A 19,719-nucleotide genomic window follows, 5' to 3' on the forward strand; every position below is an offset into this window, starting at 1 on the left:
TCTGAATTGCATAGCCATGACATTAGAAGCCCGATTGGCAAACTCAGTTCCCAAACAGAAGTGTCTACGGAGATGTGTGTCAATAATGTTATCTTAATAAATTTCTAGCGAAAACTAAACTAAATGCTAGATTTGCTAAGAAAATGTATAAGCATTTCAGATACTCATAACAAGAAAAATTTGAGTTTGTTGTAATCGAGATATTGAATAATCTTATACTGGTGGCATCTTTTAACCTTTCAGCTAACATGTATGCACCGGGGAAGTCCCCTTGGAAGGCAAAACAATGTATGCCTTATGTAGTTCAATTTGTCTACCAGATACCTGAAAAGCGCCATAAGAATATATGTGGTTGCTGAAATGCCTCAATTGGTTGCAGAGTTCTGACTTCCGAGTCAGTCATGACAGTTTTTTGAGATTTGAATTTTATCCATTTTATGGTGTGTCGTATCTTCGAACCTACAAGTTCTTCAACCAGCTACAATGAAGCCTGAATTGAGTGATTTCAAAGCTTACACTGCAAAAAATTGTCTCGACTTAAATATATTATACTCCCTCCGTCCCTATATGTTAACACCCTTTTATTAGAGGGAAAGGGTGGTTAATATAGGGACGGAGGGAGTAAGATGTAATCATTCAAAGCTACACTGTATTGGTGGTCTTTTTGGCTCATTGCAGATGACATAAGAAAAAATATGGATTATTACGGGCGTTGTAGCTGTGGCAGGTTTGAGATCTTGACTTTGAGATAGGTAGGTGTCTACTATTTCATTATTCGTGTTATAGTAGGGCCGCATACTAAGTTATCGTGTTATATGCAAAATATACTATTTAAAAACTGAGTTATGTTCAATTTTCAGAAAGCAAGATAAACAATATTCAAATTAAAACAAAATGAACGTACGGGTTTTCTGTAGTTCTTCCTAGAATGAAGTGGGTAAAATCAAAACTGAAAATGTCAGATATACAAGTCTCTCATAGTATAACCTTCAACTGTTAAGAGGATGAGATGCATGATAAATTAGGTGACTGAATGTTAAGAATCCGTTTCCACTTTCAGATTTTGGATGTTGATTCATCTATTTAAAGCATGTTGTTCACATAGACACCCATGGATACAAACTCAGAAATGGATGCAATAATTCTAAGCCAGAAAATGACATTAAACACGAAGCATGGTGTTGGTAATGGAGAGGAGGAAAAATCCACTGGAAATACTTGCAAGAACGCCTCCTTCAAAGATTGAACATACATGTAATTGTGATTCAGATATGGCTAATTGTCCATACAAGTCTAAAAAGCAGTTAAAACAATCCACAACGAAGACTGAACTTGAGATATAACATCATATGGAATAGAGAAGCATAAATAAATAATACGCATCCCGGTGACGATTTGATTCGTCTAAGAAGATGGTTAACTTAAAATATCATTCTTACAAACTGATATATCAGAGATAATTCACACTCTTCAATTTTGAAAGCTTGACTATTCTACTAAAGCTCTTACTGTGACTGGCAAACATAAAAACCGTTGTGAACTCCACTAGATTCTACTCTATCCAAAAGGGAGAAAAAAATAAAAAAGAGTAAAAGAAAGAGTGTGAAAAAAGAAAAGAGAAAAAAGAATGAACCAAACTCATGTAGCAGCACTGGGGTGGACCCTGTTTGTACAACAAAATGAAATGCTCCTGTGGAGAAAATAACCGGGGCTTGAAAGCCAGCCACCTATCATGTTTCACATGTCTTTGAACCCAAGGCTGCTTCAGAACCAAATTTGTTCTCATCCTTCAACACAAATGCTAGGTTCAGAAGTGGACTCTCCAATGTGTGGCTCAACAGGAGGAGGCAATGCTAGAAGCCTTCCTTTTTGCGCACGTGGTGGAAGGTGCTTTGTGGGTTTTCTGGATGGAACATTCCAAGGCAAGAAAACTCCAGTACCACCACCAGCCAGTTTGCGAGGATTCACTGCCATAGGACTCATAGGTGTCAGCATCATCATCGGGCCGGGAAGCATTCCCCATTTGGGCATCATCATGTCCATACCATCATAGCCGCAGCTTAAAGCTCCATTTGGCAAAGCATATGGGTTAGCAATGGCAGGTTGCCACATAGTCATTGCGCTTGTCATGGTAGGAGTTGGTGATTGACATTGATTGGAGTCTGGCCTCACTCTGAAGAAGGTGATGCTTACCCTTCTGTTAGGAGATGGACACATGACATGTCTTGCCATGTCAGCACTGTTTCCTCTCATCACTAGAAGAGACCTGTAAAATCAAGTGGTTATTTATCAGTTAGTACTGTACAATGATTGTCTCAATTTCCTTGCACAAGATATTCAAAAAAATATCTCAGCAGGTAACTATACATTCAGCAATGATTAACTTGATGCATCAGCTGAGAACATTAAAAAAGGCAATTGATAATTAAACTAGGTGCTATTTCAACTACAATCTAGCAATTGATATTTTTGAGATACAAACAATCAGTTTTTTGTCTCTGGCTTGAGTGCCTCCAAGTTTGTCTGATATTGAAAAAGTAAACAAAAGTACCAAAGAAATATCTATCCCAATAATATGCATAGTATACGAGCACATAATTGCATCCTCTAAAATGCTAGCACTTCATATTATTCACTTACATCTGTCCTATATATGTTGAAGGTACTTCTTCCATTGATTCCAGCACTGTGCTAGAATCCTAATTAATAAATGGAAGATTAGGACTGCAAAGAGAATAAGTTCTTTGATATGTACCCCTTCTTCAATGACAGCATAAGTGGTCCCTTGTAGTTCCCATCGTTTTCACTCATAAGAATACGCCCAAATGCCATGGTTGATTCAGATAGAAGAAGAGTGGTCACAGGTTGATCCAAATGCGGTGGTTTCAGGAATGGCTGAGAAAACTCCCCCTAAAAAATATAACAATATTTCTAAATGGTTATTTCATTGCACACAGCAAATGATCACAGTACCAATAGAACTATTACAAGGTAGAATAACTTAAAGAGGAGGTATATGAGAGAAATGGTGCAAAATTTACCTCTTCAAAAAAGTTAATGATACAACCATTTGGTCTTTTGTACTCTGGAAGTAAATGCCATTGAATAAAATGATCAATGACACGTTGCAGAAGTGCCGGAATTGGCTCTATATTACCTGAAAACAAAAATCCAAAATGAAAAACAGAATTACAGAGCATATCTCTAGTTTAGAGTCATCATTTATGCAATATTTGAGATCATAAGAATGAGATTGTACTTAATATGTTAAGATAAAGTAAAACTAATTGATAAATCCAAATTTCTTCAATAAATTCTTCTTACTTTTTGTGTCCTCCTTTATCTGTCCAAATATTGGAACACCAAGCTGAATCAGCTCCCTCTTGTTACCTTTCATCTGTTTGTTGAATAATATAAAAGTTTCACCTACAAGTATGCAAGAGAAGTAGCAGTTTAAGAAATATTTGATTCATTATATAACGGCACGGATAATTTGGAGCTGCCATAGATAGTCTTGGTAATTGGTATATTTTTCTAAAGATGAGAATATCCAGACACACACAAAGTACAACATTGGTTTACCAGACAGTTCCCCATTTTGACCAGCAGTATGGATCTCATCCACAAAATCTGACAGCTTGCACATTTCTGAATCAGTGAAAACGTCTTCATATAACTTCAATCCTTTCACAACATTCACCTGCAAATTGCAATCAGCTGTTATTCAGAAGTACTGCAGTAATAACCTGCTTCTTAATGCATAAATTAATTAGCAGAAAATAAATAATGTATTTTAATTTTTCGACTTAAAGAAAGAACTTGCCATATGCCCCTTCACTGACTCTTTTGCTGTAAAACCTTTTGTCAACTTAAACTGTGAAGTACGTCCTTCACACTCTTCATGATTGGAACATATATTAATGTTCATCGAATTAGCTTGATTTTCTTGTGATCCTGCACATAAAAGCCATGCAAATTTTATAACCCTCAATTTCTAATACCTCTTTTAGTAATACACACACTACACAGTACACAGCATGTGCCATGATCCCCAAAATAGCTAATCTTTTTGTTATTATAAATGATTTAGTCAATGATTAATGCTTAATTATAACATTATGGAACTAACATTAAATGAGTATTTTAACTGAAATTTTATTGTGTAACATGTTTGAAGAGTGTGATTGTTAAGAAACACTTGTCCTTTTCCTAAAAAGTGGCGTCCACCACTAATGTGTGCCCAAGCACTAGCATTAGTTACATGTCTGTTTTCAGAGTTAATGCATCCAACTGACCCTACATGTCTTTTTCCTCCCATTTCTTGTTTGTTTTAGCAGATTAGAGGCTGCTACAAGTTTGATCGTAAAGTTCTAGCATTTGATGTTTTTTTATTGAGCAATGATATTTTGACATCCATTTGATGACAACTTTGTTGACAACCTTGTTTTTCTCACTTCTTATTGGTCAAAAACAATGGAGAGAGAAAAAGGAAGAGAGAGGATAACAACATCGTGTGAGTATGAGAGAGAAAATTGTCTTAAAGTTGTCAAAAAGTGGTTGTCAAAATATCATTTCTCTTTCTTATTTTATCTTTGAATTATTTTAAGGAAAATGTTAACTTGTGCTCTTAGGGCACAAGATAAGGATCTTAAAATAGAATATAAAAATAAATATTGCATTGAAAATATAAGTTTTGAAGTTTTTAAGGTTATGAATGCACAATTTCCAAGATTAAGTTTCTACATTTAGTTTCTTATCTTGTGCCCTTAGGGCACAAGTTAACAAGACCCTTATTTTAATAATTTTACAAATAGCTTTACCACATCAACATCAAGCATATACTACTATATGAATTATAATGTGTGTTAGCATATTCTTCACCTAGTAATCAATAATTCATCGGAAAAACTTGAATTTGGCACCCAAAATTTGACCTACCAACCCGAACCACAAACTAGTGAGGTCACCAACACATCATGTAGGGTGGTCCCCATGGCTGAAACTGAAACAAAAATAACTCTGCACACACTTTCTAGTTTCTAGATCCAAAAAAATCTTCAACCTTAACATAGTGCTCCATTTGTCTGGTCATACCTCAAAATCCCTAAACTAACCCCCCATGTAACCCACATACACCAACCCTTTTCTCTCTTTTTCTTATTATGCCTCTTTGTTCTCAAAACGGTAAACCCCACTTAGAAAAAACAGTACTTTACTTTACTTTATTACCATCTCTATTGGTATCCCCAAAAAAAATCTTACTTTAATTACACAATTATTAAAACAAGAACTTGTAATCTTGTTTTACAAGCAAACAAAATTAACGCACGGCATGACAGATGAAATCATGAAATTGAACACTCATCAACATCATTCATATTGGTCAAAATGTTAAACAAGTAAAGTCTGTTATTGAGTAACAGAAAATTTGACTTCAAATGTTGGAAATAGGAAACAAAAACAAATTCCAAAACCAAATTTGATTGCTGGAGATACAAAAATGTCTCTTTCCAAAACTTGAACCACGAAAAATAAAGAATTAAAAGAAAATTGTTCTTTATAAAAACAGATACATAAAGTAGCTGTTTATTCAATGAAAAGGTAAAAAAAAGTATTAATAATAATACTTTGTGTAAAAAAAGACTCCGCAAAAGAATACTTTATTCTTTCTCGTAGATAAACAAAGCAGAAAAAACTCTTCCATTTCCAAATGTTTCTTCCAGCCAAAAAAGAAACAAATTGTAGAAAAATATTAATAAATCCGTGAACAATTTGCAAAAAAAAAAAAAAAAAAGATTGAAGAAAGTATTAACAAAAAAAATGTAAACAAAGAAAGAACAGAGAGATTCAGCTCTGTATGTAAAAATAAAAAAAAAATGGAAAATTTATAATATAGTTGTCAGAAAAAAAATGAATTTATAAGAATAATAATATATAATTAATTTACCTGAATCAGTGATCTCACTCTCAGGGGAATCATACTCCTCGTGTTCATCACCACCACCGTCGATCATTTTCTCCTCTGTTTTCGGTTCCTCCTCTTCCATCACAACGATGTCGTTTTGAATAACCTCCTCAACGGTATTTTTCTTCTCAGCTACTAATTTTAGCTGAAGAGCGACATCAGCAATGGAGTGATACTTCTGCATCTGAAGGATTTGGATCCAGTGGAGTCTCCGACGATGTATAGCGGCGAAAACATTGCTGTAATCAGCAGCGGATGATAGGTGAGAGAGATGAGAACAGAGAGCATCGATGATAGCGTTGGCAGCGGCGAACTCGCCGTGAAACCAAGCGAGGATAGCGTCTTTGGCGTAGGAGTCAGAGACGAGCATTGGTGGTGGTGGTTGAAGAGGAGTGGTTGTGGGAGCCACAACGGTAGGTCGATCGGTGGTGGTGGTTGTTGTTGGACCAGCCGCCATGGAAGGAAGGAGGGAAGGAAGATGACAATTGTTGTTTGTTTGTTTTGTGTGATCCGAGATGTCGGGAAGAACAATGATATTGTTTGGTTCGAAATCTAGCTTTAGAATTGTCGCAGGGGAAAACAGAGGTTTGTTGTTGTTTTTAGAAGGGGGAAGGTGTGAAGAGGAAAAAAGGGTTTAGGCTTATGAGAGTGAAATGGGAAATACTACTAAGAATGAAATGAAATATATGATGATGAAGAAATGATGATATGAATATGAATGTGGCTTCTCATGGTAATAAGAAGAGTAGTATGGTATACTGTGCCCACTTCAATTTCACCACAACAACAAGGTTCCTTTTTAACGTGGCACTTTCACACACCATTTGACGTGCCCAATTTCTTATTATTATTATACGCAGGAATCTATTTCTCTTCATTACTTTATAATTCACAAATTTATTTACATCAATGTGGTTTATTAATCTAATTATATATTCGGTAAGAATAATGCATAATATATGTAAGGACTGTAGTTTAAATAAAAAATTAAAGTTTATGTGAGTTGAACTCCAACATTAACTAAAGTTAGGGAAAGTTTCAAAACTCAAAAAATATTTAAGGATAATTATAGAGAATCTATCAAAGAAGACTTCACATTAACAATGAGAGTTGAAACTTTACATGTGAGTTAACACCAACTAACTAAATCAACATTCTAGTTTCTACCTCTTATGACACAATATTTTTTGAAGTAACATGATACATTATTACTCTTGTGATATATGAATCACTTTATGACTCACGGCAAGTTGTTGTATTGCATCGTATCGACGAAAATTTATTTGATTTTTTGTATGATTCCTAATGTGCTAGGATATTTATGTGATTTTTTAATTATTGCTTTTATTTTAGTCCATGCATTACTGTATTTAATTTTATTTATGTACTATAACCGTTATGGGTATGCAAACGATGATTGATATAGCTTTTTTAAAACAACTTTATTGTATGTCCTCAAGTTTTAATTCCATCAATAGAAATATAGAAATTGTTAAACCGGACATTAAGATCAGAGTTCAAACCTTAACTTTCTCATCGACTATTGTCATTTCATCATTCTAAAAAAAACAACTTTTTTCTTATAAAAAAAAAAACAACTTTTGTTGTCATGTTTTGCATTAAAAAAATAACTCCATTGTCAATTCATCACTCTTTTTTTAGTTAGACAAAAATATAGATCAAGAGTGATAGAGTCGTGCAAATTCAAGAAGAGCAATCAACTCCATTGAAGATCTGCAAATGTAATTTATTAATTGTTAAATTTCGGACCATAACTTAAGTTAAAGAAGGTGTGTCCTTAGCCATGTGGACGGAAAACATAAGTTACTTAACTCTACGTGTCAAGTATAAATGTATAATTGGTTGCTAGTTTCTTACTCACAAATCTCAACCATAAAATTATTTTGTCTAAACTATAAGTAAAATTTAACTAATTGTATTATATTTAATTTATTTTTTATAATACTCTTTATTTAAAAAAAAATTGCTATCAAATACAGTGAATACCCAATGATATTTTTGATAACACATTTATTTGTATGAAATAATAATAAAAAATTAATTGTATTTAATTAAAAAATTTAGAGAGTATATAATTAGCAATTTTGACTTATAATTGAGATAAAAAGAGTAGTGTTTGAGTTATTTTATTTAAAAACATTTTTAATCAATTTTTTAATATGAATGTCAATGGCGGCACTGTTTGTTTAAGGAAACAGTGATGACTGAGATCATAAAGCACACCAAATACCTACACCAACATTATAACCCACCCGGATAGGGCAATGTCAACTAGTTGAAAATTTGTGTTCGGGGTTTAAAATTATCACCAATAAATAATATATGAATGAATATTAGAAAGAGTGAAAGACGTATGCAACTATAGAAAAAACCAATAAATAATTGTATTGGTTGGGTTATAAGTTCTATAATATTATCTTCTGAGATTGATTTATTATTATTGAATTGGGGTGTCTTGCAATTTAACCTAATTATTTTTGCAAAACCTGTCACGAAGCACGCTAATACACTAATGTTCAATGATGGATTGGTTGGTTAGATCCAAGACCTGGTTATATAATTTAAAAAAAAAATGGTACAGTCTTATTACTTCACAAAACGCATGCGAAATGATAAGTGATATTTTCTTAATTTTTAATTAGGGAAATTCTAATTGTGCTAAGGGCACAAGGTTTTTTAAGGAATGCTAAGGGCACAAATTAAAATGTCAAATGTGTCCTTTCAAAAAAAAATTGTCAAATGTAAATTTGTAATCTTGTAAATTGTGAATCCAATATCTTACTTTAAAAAGTTTAAAAATTTAATTTTTCATCTTGTTGAGAAAAAAAATTCAATAAAATATTTTTTTTAAGGAAAAGAAATATGTTTTAATTTCTTTTGTAGTTTCTTAAATCGTTTCCTTAGGATACATGTTTTGAAAAGAAAAAAAGAAGATAAAATAGCTTAGGACACAAGTTACTGTGACCAAATTTTATCGCACTAAATGGGGTCGGCTACATAAATCAAATTAGGTCGTATTGTTCTATCACAAACCACATTTGGATATACCACTCATTAACCTTCAAATCTTTCCTGATATTTTCTCTTATCGTTTTTCTAGGTCTTCGTCCGCCTCTTTTGATCTAACCCTCCTTTATCTAATTTACTCTCCGCACTACAACATCTATAGGTCTTCTATCTACATACTGAAATCACTTAAGCCTGTTTTCTACTATCTTTTCTACTATGTGTGCTACCTCGACTCTCTTCAATCAAGGTCGGTCCCAATCAGGGTAAAAGGAGAGGGTTGTGTTAAGCAACGACAACCAACGTAAAACTTTATCGAATTTTTATGACATCGATCAAAATAAGTGTAAGGTCATAAAATAGTAGAATGTCTACAAACGTACACACATAAGTTTTTTTTTTTGTAGGAAAATACTTGAGTTAAAGCATTTTTTAGTCAAATGCCTACAAACTTGACAAAATCAAAGTGGTTGGAATAATCATGTCTCATAATCTGTTTTGATACGCACAAGTTATTTAATAAATATGCAATCAATCAAAGTTATTTCGACAATCTGAACCAAACAGACACTACAACAAATCGAAAAATTAAACAAAAACGCAGAAAAACAATACACAAAACAATGTCGCACTTAGACGATGAAATAAAAAATAAACGAAAGAACCAATTAAATCTAGTCCAATTTCCGAAACAGACACGGTGCACTATCTATATTGAAATTTGAAAATCAAAACATGTTAGAGTTGCAAATTAGGATGTTGCACTTTTTAGTTATTTTCATGTTAATACAATTTTACTTCATGCAACTTTAGTTTGTTACAAGTATTTTATTATTTGATATTATCATTTATTATTTTATGATGCTTAAAAAATAGTGAAAATATGTTACATAATTTTTGAAGAAAAATAAAAAAAAATTGAGTAATTTTATGAAAAATCATGACGATTGACGACTCATCATTTAGTCATTTAATATTAAAAAATCAAAAATAATTTGGGTAACCCACTACCAACCTAACCTGAAAATTAATGGGTTTTTTCAAACCGACCCAATGACATAACGAGTGATTATTTACCTCGTCCAAACCAAAATACCCTATATGATTCACGTTTTGGGTTTGATCAAATTCAACTCTTACCAACCCATACACCCCAGTTCGGCATAACTAGATTTTCTAAGACATTAATTGAATGATAATTTTAGAAATAATAATGAAGTTAGTTTTTTTTTTCTTTCTATATATAAACAAGTGTTAGTTATGTTTTTTTTTAGGGAAGTGTTGGTTATGTTAAATTTTATAATTTGAACCCGAACTTCTTACTTCTTAGTACTTTTTATGTATTCCTTAGTTCACTAATCTTGTTGATTGCTTGTGACAGTAGTGAAATCAGTTGAATGTTGTTTATAGAAATATGAAATATGACCTGTTTTTGTTTATATGCTGAAATTGGGTTTCATACGTAGCATGTCATTCTCGGAGAACACTGTCAAATTAATAATTGGTTTGAACAAAGAATCCAAACACGCGGACATGTACCAAACAATATTGTTTCTGGCTGCTTGATCTTACGTATAAAGTTTGTTCTAGACCAAGCCATGTGTAATATTTGTGATGAATTTAAGAGATGGAGAGGAAGCATCACCATCGTTAAGATGGTTAAGTCTTGGCTTTAATTATTAGGGAAAGTGATGCAAATTACCGACGTTGACCTCATGCTCCATGCATGAGTTCTAAGAAATATTAATTATATGTACATGTTTGCTTTTGTACACCCACATATTTCTTCTTTATCAATTGATTATGTATGTTGGCGCACATGACACATTCTTAGTGGATTACTAGAATTTCACATTTAATTGGTTTTACTTTCTATCTAATGTCTAGTTTCTATTAGACAAAATTGATTATATTCAAATTACTTCAATTTGATCAAAATTAAGTGATAAAATATTGCCTTAAAAAAAGGCTAATTTGAAAAATTTGTATTGTTGTGTTAAAAATAATCAAACTTGCTTACGTATAAAGTATAATAAACATATATTTTTACATTTGAGGAGAGGGGTCGATGATATAAAAATTCAGAAACTAGATCTTTTGCATCCTCTAAAGTCTAAATTCTTTAAATAAATAAATAAAAAGACATGTTTTCACTTTTAACCTATTACTCAAAAGAAAACTTGAAATTCAATACTCAACTTTACAACCAACCCGATGGCCTATTATTTTTTGTATGAAAATAAAATAGTATCAAGTTGGCTAGGCCAAGATAAATGACATGGCGGAATAAGTAAAAGGCATGTCCCCATGTGTGTGGGACCTTTTATTCTATTGTTTAAAGTTCACCGGAAATGAAAGAGTAGTCAATCGCAATACACTATTTGCCACAATTCAAAGAGGTGTGACTGAAAAATAGGAAGTGAACAAATAAATCATGCAATTAAAACTTGTCAGTTGTGTCTTGAAAAATTTTTGATGCTATTTTTCTAGATAAATAGCAGGGTACAAAAGTGGAGTATTTAATTTTCTTCAAAGACAACGATTGTATTTTAAAGAACAAAATTATAAAAATGTTACTAATAACTAATCTTTCATGATTAGGCTCTTAACGGTCTTGCATTATGTTCATGAAATGTTTTTATTTTATTTTTGATTCTATGTAAGAATTAATTTTGAGTGTATTGATTATAGTTACAAGTGAGTTAAAATATAAAGATATTTGTGTTTGAATACATTTATATAAAATGAGTTAAACTTTAAATTTGTGTATGAAAATTAATTTTATAGTAAAAAAAATACAAATTCAGCTTATACAACTTTAAAGGTAAAATCAATTCTATTTAAAAACAATTCCTTCAAAAAATTCTAATTAAAACAATCATGCACAAATCAAATTTACTTTGTGTTGAATCAATTTTACGCTCTAAAAGTAGAATGAAACATGAACTCGTTCACCCTACTAGCCAGTAGCCTGTGTTATGTCATATGTGGGCGCTCAAGCATATAGTACTCTCTTGTTGTACTTTATGTTCTTTCTTTTTGTTCTTTCTAATTGTAGCAACAAAAAAAAAGTAATATGTTAAAATGGTTGATAATTAAAAGACTAAAAAGGAGTAATGTTTTTTCTACATACAACTGTTTTACATATCTGTTCATTCTAGTTGTATCATAATGTCACTTTATTATATTTATTATCTTTTTTGAATATCTCCACAAATATCTTCATATTGATAATCAACTATTTAATATAGAAGTTGCATGAATTATTTTTTTGAACGGCATAGAAAGTTGCATGAATAGAGTGTTATTTTATAAACTTCTCCAGAAAAACGAAAAAAAAGGTGTTGAAACCTAATTTCTATCATCCATGATCCTAATTTCTATCAACTTGAAACCACCTTGACGAATAAACCATAGAATGCACTCTTCGTAGTTGAAAAATATATAGTTATGCTAATTCAGTTAGAGACTCACCCCTTAATTTGATTATAGGTCGTTTTCAACTAATAAAGTTTGACTTCGTTGATTTTTTATTCATTATTATAATTAAACGCTTCAAATGCAAAATATACCCTCTTAGTTCTTACTATAAAAAATGATAAATTTTGTCAAAAAATAAATAAAAAATGATAAATGATAAACAAATAAATAAAAAAAGTTACGTGCTATAAATACTCGTTCACTCTTTTATCGAGTGAAATTTGTGTGAATCACATTATTGTTTATAAAATCCATTAATTAAGTAAATGGTCCCTATAAATATTCAGAATTTCAATTTTAGTCCCCACAAAATAAAATTGCACTTTTTAGTCCCTGTAAAAAATTTCGTCATCATTTTTAGTCCCTGTAAAATATTTCAGCATCAATTTTAGTCCCTATAAAATTTTACGTCAGCATTTCCGGTCCCTAAAATGCTAAAGGAAAATGTCACAGGGACTAAAAAGTGTGATTTTATTATGTAGGGACTAAAAACAAAATTCTGAATATTTATAGGGACCATTTACTTAATTAACCCTTTTTTAAATGTTAAACTCATTGATTTTACTGTGATGTTAAAAAGAGAGCATTCATAATATTTTTTAGTGAAGAATATAGTTATCGTATTTGTACAACCATTTTGAAACATCATTATTAGTAAAAAAAGTATGATATTTATACAATTATTTTATAATAATTTTTAAAAAATATTTGTTCTCTTTTTATTGGACAAAACAATAGAGAGAACGAAAATGAAAATGCAACGAGAGCATAAGAGAAAAAATTATCACATAAGTTTTTCAAAATAATTTCTCATATATATATATATATATATATATATGCGCACAAACTTTTTGTATTTAAGTTTGTCCGATGTAATATTTCTGATGGGAGGGGGAGTCATGGAGAAGCTCAATTGTTGGTTGACAATAAACAAAGCTAAAAAGGATAGGTGAGTGGGGTCAAAGGGAGAAGGTAAAGTCACCTTGAAATTGAATATAGGGTATACTTAATTTGAAGATGTCAACATCCATACATTACATGTGACGTGAGTAAGGTTGTTGAAACACTGTTATTATTGGTGTGCGGCGTGCTTGATGGAGGTTGTGTGGCTTGGCCCTGGTGCACTTTGGCCACCCAACTGCATGTGCACAGTGCACATACTGTTTTCATTTTTCACAAGAACCAAACCATGTCTTACATTAGAAATAAACAAAGGGTTATGTTAACAAGCATTTAAGGTTTGTTTGCAAGTTTGAAGGGAAAAGGATGGAAGAGTTTAGGAAAAAAATGGAATAAGTGGAAAAAATAGATGACATTAGAAGGAGGGATTTTGAGAGCTTTTTTTCTTCAAAATATAAAACCCTACTCATTTGGGAAACTAAAAAATTGTATTGGAGAAAGGTTTTTAGGGGTTTGGGAGAGTTTATGTGAATTCGAATTTTTCAAATTTAATATATGTTGTTATTATATTGTTAAAATTAAAAATATATTAATCATAAACATTAATTTATCACTCTCTAAAAAAATACTCTTTCAAAAAATATGAAAGATTTCTCAATTTTCTCCTATATTTTTGCCCCCTCCGCCAAAGTCCTTCTTCCCCCTCCCCTCCAAACTCTCAAACAAAACCTAATTAAGGGTATTATTTAAGGAAATCGTATAAAGAATTTTTTTATTGCGCTATTTTATATAACTTATAGTATGCATTTTGTTATACAACAATTGCTTATGTTGACTTCTTAGGCAATGTCCTGAGGTTTTTTATTAGCATTTTTCATAAATAAAAAACACACTCTATTGTTAAATGTATTGTCTTGGTTTCGCTCGGCTTAAGTCGTATAAAATGAGTTTATAATTTTTCTTTGTCAAATGATCTATTGGCTATAAATTTATATCTTAAGAGGAATAAGTGGCTTGTTCGAGTTTAAATATTACGTAATATCTCTATCAACTGAATTAAGCTCATGAGACGTTCGTACTTTTTTTTCTAAACCAATTTTTACACAGGTTCTTATAAAAAAAACTCTATGCATAAGGAGATGCTTTCTTTGTGTAAATATATTTTCTGCCTTTGTCCCCTCATATATTGTTTTGGAAAATGTTTAACAAACTTATTTTAGAATACAAAAGTTTAGATAAGTCGAGTTCCACGAGCTCATCAACATTAAACTAGATCTAAAAAATAAGCGGTTCATGATTTTAGATCTTAAAAAATGTTAATACGATTCGTGTAAAAAAAAATATAGTATGACACGGAGGGTAGTCTAAAAATTTAGGGAAAATGATGGATCACATTCTAATAAAAATTAATAATTATGAAGGATCACAAATGTACAATTATTTATCTAGCTTTCAGTTTGGCTGCCAACGTCCCCGTCGGTGCATTGTGCATTATTGGAAATTTTGTTGACAATCTCTTTTAAAATAATATAATATATTACCTTTTATCCTTTATATATTTTATTCATAATGTGTATTTGATGTCACTTTACCATCTTAGAATGTTGAAACTCGAAATTGACATGGCATGCCAATTGGCAATAAATGAACATTGCATTTTGAAGGATAGTAAATTGAAAGGGAGAAAGTTATTATCAAAGACAATCTTACAGCCAACAAGTAAAAAAATAATTCGTATTTTTTACCTATGAATTATTTATTGTGCAAGGAAGAGATTTTTTCTCATTTTTTAATTGTTGAAATACATGAAAAGGGCATGCTCTAATATATATTTAATTATTTATAAATGCCATCGTTAACTTTACAGACTTTATTAGATTCTTTTTCTACAGCTAATTTAAATACTTTTATTAGATTCTAATGTGACTATCAGAACCGACATTAGTTTTTATATTCGATAAAAACCCTGACATGAAATGAATATTAAAACTGTAAAACAAGACGAAAATGAAGATAATAAAAATAAACTCCACGAATATAGTTAATATATAAATTACCATTAAGCTTGTGGTGAGTAATTAGGTATATAATCGAACGTCAAAAAAAAAAAAGGTGTATAATCGACATCGTGTGTAAATAAAAGACTATAACAGAAAAACCAACTCTTCAAATAAAACTCAAAATCTTGTTTTCAAGAACACAAAATCTCTCCCAAAAGAAAACTTGAAAGATTAATCTTTGCGGTGCCAAATAATCCACTTCTGTTTTTTTTTACACAAAAATTCAACTGCTTTATAGCTAGGTTTTTTTTAAACTCAAATATAATGTACATTATACTTAAAAAACCATCGTTATAATTGAATTAATCTTATTTCTTTCTGTAAATAAAAGACCCTAAGCCTAAAAAAGAAAAATTACAACGAAACTATTTGCCTAAAATCATGAACAAAACCTCTAGCACCTCAAGAAAAGGATTATCAATGACTTCTCCCATAAGCAAAGTACATCCCATATTTTGTAGGGATATCAGCACCCTATTCAGCCTCTTGATAAACATGAACGATTGTCAGACTTCACAATTTAGCTGTAATGAAATTGATAGAATATTGATTTTGAGTGGACTGATTCTGCAAAATTAATTTTACTAAAACTGGGTTGAGATAAAGTAACTTGCATTTCAATAAATTCATGTAAAATTGGGTTGAATTATAAATTTGTGTCTTTGAATCAATTCTAGAATAAAATACTATAAATAGTATTAATAGCTTCAAGTAGAATTGCTTTTGGTTCCCGAAATTGATTTCTCACAAAATATCAAACATAATTTTAAAGAGTTAGAATTGTGTTTGACAATTCTAAGGCATCTAGAAGTGAAATCAAAGCAGTCTCTAATGTTAAGATGTTTCCTTTAACGTCATAACATTGGAGCTCTTGGAGGGTTGAAGCACGACGGGTTAGCGTTTAGGGGTTAAAACGGGAGTATGCATAAAAGATACAAACATTTGTTGATTGAAAATAGGAGTGAAAGACTATTTAGACTAATATAATACACAACCAGGGACCATTGTATAATTTTATTTGGCTTAATTAATGATTTGGTCCCTTAAGTTATTTGTTGGTTACATTTTGGTCCCATAAGTTATTAACGTTACAATTTGGTCCTTTAAGTTATTTGTTGGTTACATTTTAGTCCTGTAAATTATTAACGTTATAATTTGGTCCCTTAACTTATTTTTTGGTTTCGTTTTGGTACCTTAACTCTTCCTCCGTCAACCACTCTGGTCCTTTATGTTATTAGAGTTAAGGGATCAAAACGAAACCAAAAAATAAGTTAAGGGACCAAAACGAAACCAAAAAGTAAGTTAAGGGACCAAATTGTAACGTTAATAACTTATGGGACCAAAATGTAACCAACAAATAACTTAAGGGACCAAATTGTAACGTTAATAACTTATGGGACCAAAATGTAACCAACAAATAACTTAAGGGACCAAATCATTAATTAAGCCATTTTATTTCATTAAAAGTCTATTGTGATTATTATTATTTTTTTTATCAGATAGTCTAGTGGCTAGAATTCACAATAAGTGGGATGTATGTGGTTCGAACCTAACCCCTACATAACTGAGCTATGATTTGTGATTATCTATTATACAAATACAGAAATGATTATTTACTCTAACATAAACGATGTGGATGTATGAAACCCACTTATACACGTAAAAATGAGGCAGCTGACCTTGAAAAAGAAGACATAATGAGAGGTATAAAGAAAGAGATCGATTTAGCCGCGGAAAAGGGAAGGGTGGTGCCTCATCTCATGACCCTTTTTGAAGGTCAAAAGTGTGAAGAGTTGAGAACACGAGAGGTTCATGTTAAAAGTACCCTTTACAAAAGTGCCCCATTTACGATGGAGAGGACAGAACAGAGGCAAAGCCACAAAATATCTGTATCAGTAATTCTTCGTTATCCCATCACCTCAACCACAAAACACATTAAAATATCAATCAATATGTAAAAATAAAATACAAAATATTTTCCAAAACAAAAAAGAAAAATTAGAAAGTCAATTCCAATTTTTAAAGGCAAATTCATATTGGCTAATCATCACTAAACCGTCTGTGACGTGAGTCGTGTTCATAATCTAGCATATCCTTACTGGATCCATGATGCTGGTCATTGTCAAATTTATTTGTTCAAAAATACATTCATTTTTCTTAGTATTTCACATATTAAGGATGTGTGTTTTATATCATGTAATTCAAGTGAGCTAGTTCCTTTCTTTTGACCAAAAGTGGCTTAATTCTTTTAAGAACTATGAATTAATGATTCAAATTTCGTCAAAAGAAAAGTTTATGTCAAGACTTAGTGAAGTTAAAGTATGTCTCAAAACTCTTAAAGCGTTAACAAAATATTCACATATCATCCAAGATCTTCATGCGTTCAACGGTAATTGAACTCACATTTTGACAAAGTACAAGTTAAATTTTTTAACAACCAAATCAAACTTCACCGATTTACTTTTCTTGTTTACCAAAAGACTTACGGATTTTCCACAAAAATGTCAAGCAATTTGACGAGCAACAAAATTAAACAAAGAGAAATCGTTAGTGATCACGAATCAAACAAACCCCTTTAGTTATGCAACACTTTTTCCCCAACTAGGAGCATTCATCGTTGTAACGTGTGACGGATCTCATCACAGTAAACATTTTCTTTAACTCATTTTTTTTATATAAAAAATAACTGCCTTATATTAAGAAACATTTATTAATGAGATAAAATAAAGAATAAAACTAACTGTAAATATGAAAATTCAGATGAAATAAAGGTGTTTTGCCTCTTGTAAAAAAAGTGTTTTACCTAATTTAAATGTTAAACAATTTAAAAGGAATCCCTCCTTTCCAAGTACCTTTGTTTTTTCCTTTTTCTTTTGTAAATACCAAAACAAAGCATAAATTCTCAATTCAGACTTTACCAAGAAGGCATTACCAATTTTATTTGATAAATATCATCCCTGCACGAATCATTCCCATCCACGCACGCACATACTTTTAATATGCTTGTGCCAAACCTCTTTAGGTGCTTTATCGTGGATATAGAGAATCAAATAAACAACTCAAAGAAAACAGTATTTGGTTCAAAATTCTTCTTGGACCATATAAGATAGGTAGTTTGTACCGAAATAAAAGTTGAAGGAACCACTCATCCTTTAGGGATCAACATTGCAAGTGCACAAAAATATGACTTATTGGCTTATCATAACCATTCATTTATTATAAGTGGGAAACTTTGGAAGATTCTTATTTCTAGAGAATTTTCCCTTAACTGCATGGTAGCCAAGAGAAAAGAAACAAACATAAAATCATATCATATGCATTTAAAAGCTAAAATAAAGAACTAAATTTGTGAAGGATCATTACATGATATACATTGTATGGTAAAAGTCACTGTTCCATCTCACCGGTGATGTGAAAAACAAGTTTAATATTGAATTCATTGTAAAAACATTGCTAAAAGAAAGAACTAAACTAATTTTGTGAAGGATTGTTATATGATATACATTGTATTTTTTTAAAGAAATTGTGCAGAAATGTGTAAAATATTGTAAAAATCTTTAAAAAAAATAGAAATTGTTAACAATGAAGGTGAGAAAAACACAAGAAGGGGGGGTTGAATTGTGTTTTGAAAAATTCTTCGTTTCTCCTAAAAACTGAACACACTGATCAGAAGCTAAGTGAGACAGCTTCTGAAGTGATAATCAGAATCTAAATGCAGCGGAATAAAACAGAGAGAGAGAGAGAGAGAGAGAGAGAAGAAGAACGACACAAAGCAATTATACTGGTTCCTTCCACAATCCGGAAGTAGTCCAGTCCCCCTTGCACTTCCAAGGAGATTTCACCAAGAGTAATATCTGATTACAATTGCTCAAGCACACAAGCAAGAGACTTCCTTTGCTCAAGCACGCAAGTTAGAGACTTCCTTTGCTCAAGAACACAGTCAAGAGACTTCCTGCTCAAGCACAACTGCAAGAGACTTCCTAACTAAACAAAATTACACAGAAAATTGTTTAGGTTGAACACTTGATATACAATCAGAGGTGCTCACAATACAAATCAGATACAGACTCAATGGACTTAAGAATTTCTAAGAAATGACTTTGAGACACAGAAATTCTAAGTGAATGCAGAACAATTTCAGCAGAGATTTGGCACTTGTAAAAATATTGAGAGTCTGTTGTTCAGCATTACCAAATCTCTAGGTCTTCACTCCTTTATATAGAGGTGTGAAAGAGACGTTGTGAAATTGCCAGCACACCAAAGAGTCGTTGTTGAAGCTTGATCTTT

At 31.4% G+C, this 19,719-nt stretch overlaps 1 protein-coding gene across 1 annotated transcript; it reads right to left on the bottom strand.

Annotated features, from left to right (window-relative positions):
• Nucleotides 1-1,369: 1,369 nt before the first annotated feature.
• LOC146957707 (RNA demethylase ALKBH10B-like) lies at nt 1,370-6,736 on the bottom strand. Its single transcript, XM_085738391.1, has 7 exons — nt 5,948-6,736; nt 3,824-3,954; nt 3,583-3,700; nt 3,325-3,426; nt 3,042-3,157; nt 2,756-2,910; nt 1,370-2,266 (listed from the first exon to the last, which is right to left on the bottom strand). The coding sequence occupies exons 1-7, from the start codon at nt 6,420-6,422 to the stop codon at nt 1,783-1,785; spliced, it is 1,581 nt and encodes a 526-aa protein (XP_085594517.1). The 5' UTR covers nt 6,423-6,736; the 3' UTR covers nt 1,370-1,782.
• Between the last annotated feature and the right edge of the window lie 12,983 nt (nt 6,737-19,719).

The sequence above is a fragment of the Medicago sativa genome, chromosome 1 (assembly GCF_051527215.1).
Source record: "Medicago sativa cultivar Bolivia chromosome 1, Bolivia_mono, whole genome shotgun sequence".
Lineage (NCBI taxonomy): Eukaryota > Viridiplantae > Streptophyta > Magnoliopsida > Fabales > Fabaceae > Medicago > Medicago sativa.